The sequence below is a fragment of the Embiotoca jacksoni genome, unplaced genomic scaffold (genome assembly GCF_022577435.1).
Source record: "Embiotoca jacksoni isolate LCO1_2020_lvr unplaced genomic scaffold, fEmbJac1.0.p SCAF_16, whole genome shotgun sequence".
NCBI lineage: Eukaryota > Metazoa > Chordata > Actinopteri > Embiotocidae > Embiotoca > Embiotoca jacksoni.
In genome coordinates, this window is record NW_027185296.1 from 12,769,956 (window position 1) to 12,783,270 (window position 13,315).

General features: G+C 44.4%; 1 protein-coding gene across 1 annotated transcript; it reads left to right on the plus strand.

Moving 5' to 3' along the window:
• Window positions 1-898: 898 nt before the first annotated feature.
• Window positions 899-13,040, plus strand: lmnb2 (lamin B2). The gene is made up of 13 exons (XM_069150970.1): window positions 899-1,313; window positions 3,570-3,706; window positions 3,866-4,022; window positions 5,113-5,238; window positions 6,084-6,182; window positions 6,503-6,574; window positions 6,940-7,065; window positions 7,175-7,395; window positions 8,129-8,351; window positions 8,527-8,634; window positions 9,882-10,001; window positions 10,332-10,409; window positions 11,124-13,040. The coding sequence occupies exons 1-13, from the start codon at window positions 1,095-1,097 to the stop codon at window positions 11,157-11,159; spliced, it is 1,722 nt and encodes a 573-aa protein (XP_069007071.1). The 5' UTR covers window positions 899-1,094; the 3' UTR covers window positions 11,160-13,040.
• The last annotated feature ends 275 nt before the right edge of the window (window positions 13,041-13,315 follow it).

Consider the following 13,315-nt stretch of genomic DNA (forward strand, 5'->3'; position numbering starts at 1 on the left):
GATGGATCTAAAGATCCTAACACAGGGGGAACCGGTTTTGCGGTCACCATAGCAACCTTGCATTATGAGGTCAAAAGGAGAACATCAGACCATCTGTCTGTTTATACAGTGGAGATGTCAGCCATTTTAACAGCACTGCAGCAGGTGGAGGAGGTTCAGATCAGAAAGGTCATCATCTGTTCAGATTCCAGTTCAGCATTATTGCCAATCATTCACATCTCACAGCAGGCAGGATTTAATCAATGAAATATACGAAACACTGTTCCGACTTAAACATTGAGTATTGTTGTGTCATTCATGTGGGTGCCGGCACACAGAGGGTCAAAGGTCAAATGAAACAGCAGATAAATTAGCAAAGCAAGCCTTGAAATGTCAGAACAAGACAGACATTTTATTCAGCAAAACAGAAGCTGAATCAATAATCAAAAGAAACATTATTCAGGAATAGCAGCACAGTTGGGACGCAGGAGACACAGGAAGACATCTTTAGTAAATTTAAAAGATGCATTAACCTTGGGGACAGGAAAGGTACTACAGTACCTGAAAAAAACAGGATTGAGGAAACGTATTTAGGGCACCTAATTAATATAACTCCTTTTTATTTTTGTAAAAAGGGACAGGTAACTCTGGTCCACACTCCAATACAGCAGGTGGCGGTAATGCACCTTTCGTTGGATGCCATCCGCCATAAAACTTAAAAGAAGAAGAAGAAAAGAGTGGTTTTTTTTGTGCCAATATTATCCAAAGATGTATGAGTGTGTACGCGTTGTGGTCTTGGACCGACGGCCTTTGTTTATCAGGCACGAGCTACGCCCCCTGCGTGTACCACGTGGTGTCTGGCCCATCCCCAATCTCCCATCAACCACTGCGCGACAGGAAGCACCCTGTGCTTTTGGCGCGGTCTCGTTGGCGGTGTCGGCCATCTTGGAGTCACATCCGTGTCTGTGACCACTGTGCGAGGCACCGCGGGAACTGCAGCTCGTTGATAACCTGTCGGTAAATCGGAGGAGAAGCTGTTTGTGTTCACTCTGACGAAGACAGCAAGACAGACCAGCCGTTTGTTTTCGTCGCTACCGAGTGCTGAAGGAACCGTTATGGCGACCGCCAGCGCTACCCCGAGCCGTGAGACGGGCCGGTCAGCGGCCTCCACTCCTCTCTCCCCGACCCGCATCTCTCGTCTTCAGGAGAAACAAGACCTGCAGCACCTGAACGACCGGCTGGCCGTTTATATCGACCGCGTCCGGTCTCTGGAGCTGGAGAACGACCGGCTCATGGTCAAAGTGTCCGAGAAGGAGGAGGTGACGACCAGAGAGGTGAGTCAAATCAAAGTGTGCTCCTCCTCGTGCCGTCTCCCCGCAGCGGGGCAGCTGGCCGGCCGGTGAGCGAGGCGATCAACCTGGAGTCTCCCAGCAGGGGGCCAGCACGGGCCAGCTGGCCTCCAGACACTCAACATCTCCACAAGTCAAATCGGGGAAAATCATTTCAGATTATTTCAGAGCGATAAAACCAACCCGCCTAAATTCTGGTTCGTTGTGGATGTTAAACGACCGTAAAAGCCCCGTGTTCACCGGGCTCAGAGAACCGGGACCGCCGGTCAACGTGGTCCTGGATGTCTGCTTTCATTAATCCGGTTTCAAACCGGGGGATTGAGCGGGCAGATCTCCGCGCCAATCTCCCTCAACATCACGTGATCTTCACTAAAACATCTTGATGTGTAAAACATGCTTATTGTACTTTAAACTTCCTCCTGATGGATCTTATTGTACTTTAAACTTCCTCCTGATGGATCTTATTGTACTTTAAACTTCCTCCTGATGGATCTTATTGTACTTTAAACTTCCTCCTGATGGATCTGTTGTTCTGTGGAGGACTCTTCACGGTTTTGTGTCCTTTATCAACTGCAGAGATTTTAATGCATATTTTCATTCTTCCACTCAGTTTTCATATGTTGACAATTGTGAATAAGATATTTAGTGTTTTCAACACACAACTATAATAGGCAGATCAGCGGAGTCTCCACCCATTAGGGTGGAGTCCTCCTGGACTTATAAAGTGTCCTGTGGACACGTGATCTCCATGAGGGATGTTTTGTGTCTTCACTTAGTTCAGCTGCTTCAAACAGCTGCTCTGCTGGAGCAGGTGTGTTTCAATACAGCCACTGATCAAATACACAGCGCAGTTAGAAAACACTGCTTCTCTTTGTTTCGCACTTCAGTGTTTTTGTATAGAAAGTTTTGGAAATGTATATTAAAGTGTTGAAGTGGGATCCCGGTGGCCTCAACACTGAAGGGTTAGGGTAGACATACTGCAGAGCCACAGCGTTCATGGTTGGGTTTCCATCCCACCGAGCCAGAGACTAAAATCTCCCAGTTCAAGTTTTATTCATGGTAGATCGGTAAATTCAGCAGATCAGCTTTAAGGACCTTCAGTATTATACGTGGCTGTAGTAAAATCAAATAAAAATGTTGTCTCAGTACATTTCATGTTTTGTGCTGATATCTATACAGTATTTATGCTAGTTTACATTTGTATGTTTGACTTGAAAACTATTTCTTTTGCACAATTATCAGCTATATATACATTTGCTTGAAAATTAAGCTGGCAAACTCATGAGAGCAAATGTTTATATTAGCTCTAATATGACTTTTGAATATTCAAATAGATGTGACCAAATAAAACATAGATTTGTATATGCAACTATTGTTCCTCCTTGTTATTACTGGCTCCTGGCCGTAATGTGCCTAAAACCTCTCGCCAGCTGCCATTAAACAACATCAGATAACAGCGACGAGGCGCCGGAGCTCTGCAGGTCAAACTGTCCTCGTGTTGGACGTCTCTGTGAACAGGAGACACTCAGATAGATGGAGATGAGGTGCAGTCAATCTCAAATCGTATCTTTGTTGAAATGCCCATCCAGTAGTAGACAAAAATGTGACAAAACTAGTAATAATAATAGTTATTAGGTTTATGGTAGACATGAATCTGTATATAAGCTGAAACATACAAAGCCAGTCAGAGACTTGCCCTGAAGCCTCCACGGTGTGGTCTGGGCTCTAATTCTTTAACAGTTAAGGCTCTCAAGCTGACCGAGCCAGTTGAATTTGGTGGCAAATACATACCGTCTTTGTCAAATTGATGTCTTTCATTATCTGTCCCAGTACACGCTGAAGCTGGTACCATCACCAATAATGTCGGCAGGAAGCCCATTTGTTCTGTGTTCATGTTGTAGAGCTGAATTTATGATGCCATTTGACAAAGTATGAAATAATAATATAATAAAGTCTTGTGTCAAGAACTGAAACAGCTGTTAGATGTTGGTATTTCACTCAGGTAGGTTATGTCTGACCGTTAATGCATGAAGGCCAGAAAGGTGTGCTGACAGAGATTTGTAGGTTTGAAGAGTGAAATAAAGCGTGGTAAAGTCAGATTGAATTAGAAAAAAGGAGACACTGGTACACATTTGTTCCAGGATGTCACATTTCGGAGGACTTTTGCACATTAACCAGTGATTTAAAACGTGTCACCTTGGACAGCTGCCTCATCATGAATTTTCTCGTCCTTCTCTTTAGGTAAGCGGCCTGAAGGCTCTGTATGAGGCAGAGTTGGCTGATGCTCGACGGGTTTTGGACGAGACCGCCAAAGAGAGAGCAAGGCTCCAGATCGACCTGGGCAAGGCTCAGGCCGACCTGGAGGAAGCCACGCGCAGGTACAATGAAGTTGTTATCAGGAATCAGCAGACAGCTAGCATCGTCTCAGATCACGCTAGTATTTGGAATCGGGGTCCCTGTGGTGAGAGCCTGTTGAAGGCAGTAACTGTCCACTCCCTCTGGTTTTGAATTGAATGAATCTCCCTCTTGTGTTCCAGTGTGAAGAAGAAGGACGGTGATCTGGCTGCAGCCGTGTCCAGGGCCAACGCTCTGGAGGCCCAGCTCAATAAGAGCGAAGCAGCTCTCGCCACAGCTCTGAGCCAGAATGCCTCTCTGACCTCTGACCTCGCTGATGTGAGGAGTCTGTTGGCCAAGGTGGGTATTGCAGGGAGAATGAGACCTGGCCTTACAGCCGCTGTGTAGAGGTGTGCCATACCACATCATTCACAATAATCCCAGTGGCATTATCATCAAAAATCATATCATGATTAAGGCAATTTTTCGACCTGTTGACGTTGCGACGTCCTACTGTTACGCAACGTAACTGTAGGACGTAACTACAACGTCCTACAGTTACGTTGCGACGTCCTACTGTTACGCAACGTAACTGTAGGACCTAGGCTGGCAGCTTATGGAGAAGAAGCTGCTGTATTTCTACGGTGTTTCAGCTGAATGTGAGTTTACACACGCACAGATCCACAGACAGCGCAGCACGTTCAGGTGAACAACTCGACTCATTACAGAATAAAAGTTGATAAAAAGACCCAAACTCCGGTATTATTGTCAAACGTCACCCCTAAACTGATAAATGGGTCCAGAACATCAGTGAATGTCCAACAGTGGTGAGGAAGGAATCAGAAGCTCTGCTGCTGATCATGTAGTCGTCCTGCAGACAGCAGCTCTCCTGCAGCGCTGCACCTCCTCATCCTCCTCATGCTCCTCATCCTCATCCTCCTCATCCTCATGCTCCTCATCCTCATGCTCCTCACCCTCCTCATCCTCCTCACCCTCCTCACCCTCCTCATGCTCCTCATCCTCCTCAGGGATGTTTACAGGTTCTCAATCTCTCTGAGGGACTGTTGTTTACAAACTAAACAACTCATGCAACATTATTCTTTACTTTTTAATCAACATTTGAAGGAATATTGTTACGTTTATGCTGATATTAATCTATAAGATGTATTTTGTTCACCCACTGACCTCCACGATGAGGAAGGCTGTCTGTGCTTATGCACTGAGACAACAGACAGACAACAGACAAATTAAATTATTCTCAATCCAGTGGAAACTGAAGCAGAGTTGTTTACTATTCCAGCAGCTGAAAGCTTTTAATGAGACAAATTCTAAATCAATAGATTATAATAATATATTAATTAATTATATGTTCATTCCACTTCAGACCCTCTGAACGTACCTGAATAATCTTTATATAAATAAATAAATAAATATAACCCTACACATACAGGCGGAGGACAGCCATGTTGTTGCTAAGCGCCAGCTGGAGGCGGAGACACTGATGCGTGTCGACTTGGAGAACCGCTGTCAATCACTGGGTGAAGAGCTGGAGTTCAGGAAGAGCATGTTCGAAGAGGTAAGTGCTGCGTACAAGACAGGGAAGTTCATTGGAGGGGTGTGAAGTCTGAACTCCATCATGTTTCAAATCCATAAATATGTTTTCTTATTAAAGGTCTAGAAAAGAAAGACCAGTGACTGGTATCATTAGGATTGATTAGATACCAGTACTGCTTGGTGTGGAGCCTCTCATCAGGATTTAAATTCATGACAGCACAACAGTGACTGCCCGTTTTCTTTGATTTGTTTTATAAAAACTGCAAAGTGTTCAGTGCTTCATGTTAATTGTTGCTCATGGACAGAAGGTCAGAAGTTATAAAGTGTTTTAAATGTAGTGTCATATATTTCAGAGCAGAGAGCTGCCAAATGGTGACAACGGGAAGATCACCACAGATGTTGATGCTCGTGTTTAAGATAGATAGATAGACTTTATTGATCCCACGAGGGGATCCTTACTGCAGCATGGAAGATGCTGCAAAAGCACTCAAAATTACAGAATAAAAATAGAGGTAGTAAAGGTATAAATATACAAACTTAAAAAATGCACAGTATATACAAATAAAACGGGATAAGATCGAAAATTAAATATAAAATGGTGCAACGGTGTTAATGATGACGTAGGATGGATCTGGCCAGAGGGGAGTTATTGTGAAGCCTGACTGCAGTGGGCAGGAACCATCTCCTGTATCAAGGAACCATCTCCTGTATCAGGAACCATCTCCTCTATCGGTCTCTAAGCAGCAAAATACAAAAAGCTGTATATGATGGCTGTATCGATCCATAAATGAACTAACGGAGTCTCATCCAGAGCAGCGTGGTTTGGACAGATGGACCAAACACTCCTGATCTCTGTCCTGTGTTCAGGAGGTGCGCGAGTCTCGGCGTCGACAGGAGCAGAGGATCGTTGAGGTGGATTCTGGAGTCCGACAGGACTACGAGTTCAAGCTGGCTGAAGCCCTGCAGGTACCGAACCGTCATGTCTGATGTTAACGTGTGTGGGAGGAACTGTCCAAATGACCAGTGTATTTACAGTAGTTATTATACACCGTGGTGAACCACCTTTATTCACGTGTAGCTTGGAAAAGGATCTTCAACAGAGACAGACAGACGAACACACACACAATTACATCCCAGAGAGACAATATGAGTATGAGATGGGACCCCACAGGTAGCAGGACGTCATGCAGCGAGCTAACACGCTAGTGCAGAGCCAACGAAAAGACTTCTGCCATTAAATCACTGGAGCCTCAGTAGTTAAGATGTTCACTAACTTATCTCACCAGGACCTGAGGAGACAACACGATGAGCAAGTCTCTCTCTACAAGGAGGAACTGGAGCAAACCTTTCAGGCCAAGGTGAGTTAATAATATACAGGAAAGGTCTGGACTCCTGAGAAGGTCAAACTAGTGTGTGGAAGGTGTTTGTGTTACGTGTGTGTTGAAGGTGTTTGTGTTTTGTTACGTGTGTGTTGAAGGTGTTTGTGTTTTGTTACGTGTGTTGAAGGTGTTTGTGTTGTTACGTGTGTGTTGAAGGTGTTTGTGTTGTTACGTGTGTTGTCACCCAGTTTGTTTTCAACACGTATAATCTTTGTGTTTGTAGAATTTCACCATGAATATCCGTTTGAAGAAAAGCGTTTTATGTATTCATGTATTTTTTCCAGGCGAGTCGCTTTGTTTTTGTCTTCTTATTTTCACGTAGTCTCGTCTTTTTCTCCCTGAAGTGGGATAACGCCAAGTTGTCGTCGGACATGAACGACAAGGCGATGAACACAGCTCGAGAGGAGCTGCAGGAAGGCCGTGTGAGGATAGAGAGTCTTGGATATCAGCTCAGTGCCCTGCAGAAACAGGTACTGCTTCACATCCACACCTCTCCCACTGCCAGCATCCAGCTCCTTCAGTCCTTCTGCTACATCACTTCACTAATGCTGGTTCTAATGCTCGTGTGTGGTTTTGTAGGTGGTGGCCTCAGAAGATCGCATCAGAGAGCTGGAAGAGATTCTGTCGGCAGAGCGAGACAAGGCCCGTCGCACCATCGAAGGAAAAGAGCAAGAGATGGCTGAGCTGAGAGACAGGATGAACTCTCAGCTCAGTGAATACCAGGAGCTGCTGGATGTGAAACTCGCCCTGGACATGGAGATTAATGCGTACAGGAAGCTGCTGGAGGGAGAGGAGCACAGGTACACACATTATATTCATATGGGGTCGACCCTCTCAGATTACAATACCCTCATGCACCTGAAGGAATCATATTAGCAGCATTATTTTACTGTGTGGATAAATAAAAGAATATCCGGCATAATCAACAAACATGTCAACAAAGTGGAATTAAATGAGAGTCCCTTTTCTGGCATCGATTAAACCCCTGGAGGAAGAAAAAAAAAAATCCCCTGAAAGTGTTTTAGATGCAACTCCATCCCTTTAACTTTGAATTTAGTACTCATGGATTTATAAATATGTAAATAATCTCCACCATCATCTCCTCCACCCCTCCTCTGCTGGCTGGCAGTTTGATGATATGCAAAGCTCTGCCCCCAAACTGGTGGAAGTAGTTCGTCGGGTATGTGATGGACTCGGGTTGAACTTATGTGAAGCATCCACCATTCAAAATTTTGTAGCTTCTCCAGAGCGATATCCATATTTGAAGCATCGTCTGCTGTCATGACAACAACTTCAAAGGGTTCAATAAAGCCGATTCTGATACAAACACAAAGTCTTCACTACATATGTCATAAGTCTGGACAGACGTGGGTGGAAACTGAGGGGAGATGTGTAAACCAGGAGGGGGGGTGGAGAAGGAATCATTGATGTGTTTTCCTTTTAAAGGGTGGCCGTCATCAGTTTGACATTTGAATGACAGGATGAGACTGCTGACCTCACCGTTTCACTGGACACTTGATTTCCTTCTTTCAGACTGAAGCTGTCCCCCAGCCCGTCCTCCCGAGTTACCGTTTCCAGGATCACGGGATCTTCCTCCTCTCGCTCCTCCAAGAGGAAGAGGGCGGAGGCAGAGGACCTGGAGAGAGGAGAGGGGCAGCTCCTGGTGTCGGAGGAGGCCACGGCCAGTGGAGCCGTCACCATATCACCGACTGACATGGACGGAAACGCAGTCACACTCACCAACGACACCGAGCAGGTTCGGACTCAACTCGTCCACTCAGCCCAGCAGCTGGTCATTATTTAATCAGTTAAAGAAGAAGCAGAATATGAAAGGCTTATTTTAGGTTGGACTTATTCCACCTTTTGAGGTACGTCATAACGGACACAAGTTCACTGGCGTTCTCTGATTACGTCTTCGTGGTGTTTTGCAGGACCAGCCTTTGGGCAACTGGAGATTGAAGAGACAGGTTGACGATGGGGAGGAAGTCGTCTACAAGTTCAGCCCAAAGTTTGTCCTGAAGGCTGGACAGACCGTCACGGTGAGACGTCATCACGGAGTCGTGCATGTTTCCAGGAGACCTCATTAGTTTCTTCAGTTTACAATGCTCGTATGATTTTATATCCAGACTTAAAGGTTCAGTTCATCCAAAACGCAACACACACACAGTTTCTCACTGAACGTGATGTGTATCCGTGTTTTAACGATATGTTCTTCTACCTCTACACAACCAGGCCCTCCAGGAAACCCAGCGCAATAATTAACGCACATTCAATAGAGCTTGCAATTTATTTATTTTTAATTCCAGCAATTCTTCTGTGGAAAAAGCTCATCAGCAAAATCTGAGCTGAAAGTATTAACGTCATGAAGTAAATATTTTCAAACAAAACTCTTTATTAACAACAATAACTAAATAAATAAAACTCTGTTCACCGGAACAAGCGGAGAAACAGGAAGTGACGGGGTTTGTGGGAAATGTGTTCTTCACATTAAAATGATGTGATTAAATGTTTGTGATCAGAGGAAGTGATTCCATATTACTGGATGTTAAATGAGTTTTCTCCACACGTCCAGTTGTCAGAGACGTCTCTTTGTTTGTTTCATCCAGCAGGTCTATGTGTTGAATGAACATGAATTAAACAGCATCTAAAGCTCTTATTTTGAAAGGCTGATGTAGTCCTTGTTTCTATATTCCAGTCACAGACGCTCTGTTCTGGAAACATGCGCAGCTTTTAGGAAGTTCAGTAAAATATTTAATATAAGGTTAAAACTAAAACGCTTCTGTGATGTGCAGCAGGATTATTTTCACAGGATCTGATTAATATCATGGATATCATTAATTAATGCCTAAAAAGATTTCTACTTCTTTCTCGATTTGCAAATTTATTTTAATTCCTGCAATTTTAAGCTAAAAACTCACTTAAAACTCCACAAATTACATCTCAGTTTTAGAGAAAATCAGACACATCACAAAATCCCAAACAAACTGGAGGAAGGTAGAAACACGTTGATGAAGATCTCTGGAGAAAGCCATCAGCAGAAGGACCATCCTTTTAGATTTCCGGCTGCAGGGCTGACGGTAGTTTCAGACCGACGGGACGAATGAATGTGATTCCCAACTGGGACAGTGATGAGCTGAGGGGGGACTAAAAGTTCCTCCCGGTTCTTTCTGTGCTGAGAACTGTTGGAAAGTTAAAGCACAAAGTAAATGTCCAGTGAAAATCATTGTGAATGTGCTTCATTTCAATGGTGCCGTCCAGGTAGTTGAGTTGTTCTGATTGTGTGCAGGTGTGGTCTGCTGATGCCGGAGTGGCCCACGGTCCACCGTCCGACCTGCTGTGGAAGAGCCAGGCCTCCTGGGGCACAGGAAGTGACATACTGACCTCTCTGGTGGATGCTGATGGAGAGGTACGACAGGTCACAGCTGCTGTTAACCTGCTTCTGTAGAGAAACCGGAGCAGAGAGGAGTCGAGGCCTCCGAGAGGCTCCTCATGTCCTCCCCTGAACTCCTCTCATGTCCTCCCCTGAACTCCTCTCATGTCCTCCCCTGAACTCTTCATGTCCTCCCCTGAACTCCTCTCATGTCCTCCCCTGAACTCCTCTCATGTCCTCCCCTGAACTCCTCATGTCCTCCCCTGAACTCCTCTCATGTCCTCCCCTGAACTCCTCTCACGTCCTCCCCTGAACTCCTCTGATGGTGCATCGTGTGTTCTGAGTCGTGTGCTGCCTGTCCTGCAGGAGGTGGCCAGGAGGAGCGTCACCAAGACTCAGGTGGAGGTTGAAAACGGAGAGGAAGAGGAGGAAGTGGCACAAACGGTGACTACACTCATTTTTCCTGTCAGATTTACGCGTGAAAAAAAAACCACAAAACATTTTCATTGATTTATTGTTTTATTTTTGTGTCTGCTGACTGCAGCTTGTTTTTTATTTGTTGTTCTTCATTACTTTGTTGTTCATTAGAGTGAAAATCAGCACATTAATGATTAGTTTCTGTATTTTCATTTACGTTCTTCGCAGTTATTTTTTAATACTTTTTGATATGGATATACTGCATCATGTCTTTAGATCGGAGGTGTTCACATCATATCCTTCATAGTCGTCTGGTGGTACACAGAACAAACCACAGGAATATGTTAATCATACCCAATACTTGCTTATATATAAAACTATAACTATATATAGTTAAAATTAATAATGAAATAGTTTTCAGTATTTTGACATATATAGTTATTGTTATTGTACCCTGAAATATGGTGATTTTTCAAACCAATCTACATTTTTTAATATTTTATCAACATTTCCTCCATAATAGTTTGTACTGTAACACACACACACTCTCACTCTCACACACACACACACACAGACACAGATGCACGCGCAGACACACACACACAGACTCACACACACATCAGCTACCACTCAGTTCTCTTATTTTATGGTTTTAAAAACCTTTTCTGTGTTTTTTAGATGGAATCAATAGAAGTTTAAATAAAGAATGTTTTCTGGTAACGACCTTTCTGTGTCCAACAGGGGAAGGTTTCGTCCAGAGAGTGTACCGTCATGTGAAACCTTTCTGTCACGTCGATGGATCCGACTCACCTTTTATATTATTTTGTCTCAGACATGATCGTCTACATCGCCTCATTATTTGGTGTTTTTATTCTTCAAGACTATATGAGAATGTTTCTGAATGATGGACTTTGCTGCCCTCCACATTTATGGAACTACTTTAAAGGTTACTAACAACGTCCACATCAGCTGGTGGATCCAAACCGTGGATGTCTCCTTCCTGTTAACACTTTAGACACGTCAATCATTCATTCTGCTGGCTGTCAGCATTTTACCTTCATCCTTAAAGCACAGCACAGTGTACACACAGTGTACCCTGTGTGCACACGGTGTGCGCACGGTGTGCACACGGTGTGCACAGTGTGTACCCTGTACTCGGTACACTGTGTACACAGAACGGTTTACACACAGTACTGTATACTCAGTACTGTGTATACGCAGTATAATGTATACCACCAGTGTATTTGCCTCCAGACTCTCTGAATGTGTTTCCTGTGCCGTGATGTTTCCTGCAGTGTGTTGAGGTGTTCAGATTCTGTAACTGCAGCAACAGACCAACTGCCGTCAAAAAGAAACCCTGCAGCTGCATTTGGACTGAACATTTGAACTCTGGAAGAAGCAGTCGTCTCTCTGCTGCCTTAGTCAGGTCAGTTTGTTGTACTATGAAAAGCAGACTTGTCTCATCCACGTGAGACGCTTCAGTGAAGACCAAGTTGGTCAGCAGTGGCCAGTAGGATCACAGTGATGCGTCGGCATGAAAAGCTCTCGTGCACACTAAACTAATGGTTTTCCAGTTTAGTCCAACCATCCAGTGTTGTGGGCTCTTACAGCCTGTCAGGTTGTTTTTCTTTCTGTGGTTGAAAGGTCTTGTGATGAAGAGCCTGTTTCAGTGTCTGAGCCACAGACAGAAGGAAAGGAAAGGATGATGAATGGCGCTGGATTGGATCACCCGGAGGGACACGGTGTTCTGTGATTGGTCAGCTGGTTCCTCTGCCTTACATCCCATCCCAGGAAGTGTCCCTCCTGCTGATCCACTTTGGCACCAGCCAAAAATGAAATTTAGCTTTATCAGTCAATCATGTGACGTAGTTTAGAAAGAAGCAGACGGCTGTTGTTGGATCGGTCCGTTTACACCTGTTGACCCGGTTAGCTGGTAATGTCAGGAATGTTTCTCAAGACATGGCTCTGTTGGAATCACAGTGATCAATGCAGCGCTGCTCCTCTGCCAGCAGGTGGAGCTCTTTCCTGGTGGAGGTGGGTTTGGTGCTCTGCTGAAAAAGCTTTTTTTAATCTGAATTGTTAAACTGACAACACTTCCTCCGTGCTGAGGTCCGCGCAGTAAAAGCAGCTCCTCTCCGTTACGGTGTGCGAGGTCATTTCCTGCCGGGGCTTCTCGGGGAACTCACTTCTTGTGTGTTTGTTTGCTGTGCTTGATATTACTAGGTTGTTGTTGTTTTTTTGTTTTTTTTTTAGTTCTTGTCTATATAATCAGTTTGTTAACATGAACTTTTTTCATTTATTATTTAGTATCTTGGCGTTGTGAGGCGGTTCAGGTGTTGGTGACCTAGATAGAGAAGAAAACTGATTGGATCAATACGTGAAGAGTTTCAAATGAAAATGGGTTTCTAAATTTCTAAAAAAAAAAAAAAAAAAAAAAAACACTGACGGGTACAAACCCTTGAACACCTGAACCCTTCATGTCCTGGATGACTCGGTCAGAGTTCTCCCACACGGACCCCCGGTTCTTTTGAGAGCTTTTAATACCCAGGTTTTAAGAAGCAAACCTGGTCTTTCATGAGGGGGCTCAGGCCAAATATCAGTTGTCATCATGATAATCTGTTCAACTACTTTTTGTACACAATAAATGTTTTACATATACATACTCTGTATCTGTTGTTATTTATCCGTAAACATCCTCCTGTCCATGTCTCCTGTCCATGTCCATGTCTCCTGTCCACGTCTCCTGTCCAGTCTCTCCGTGCTGCTTTCAGTGATCTAACAAACCCAGTTGGTATCAAAGATCCAGTGTTTACTGAAAACCGTCTCAGTGCAGCTGTGAGAGGAGACAGAGACGACGGTCGGCCAATCGGATCAGCCCGACGCTCGTCGTGATGGTGCGTTTGAGTTGCTATGGAGACGACCGTCATCGTCGA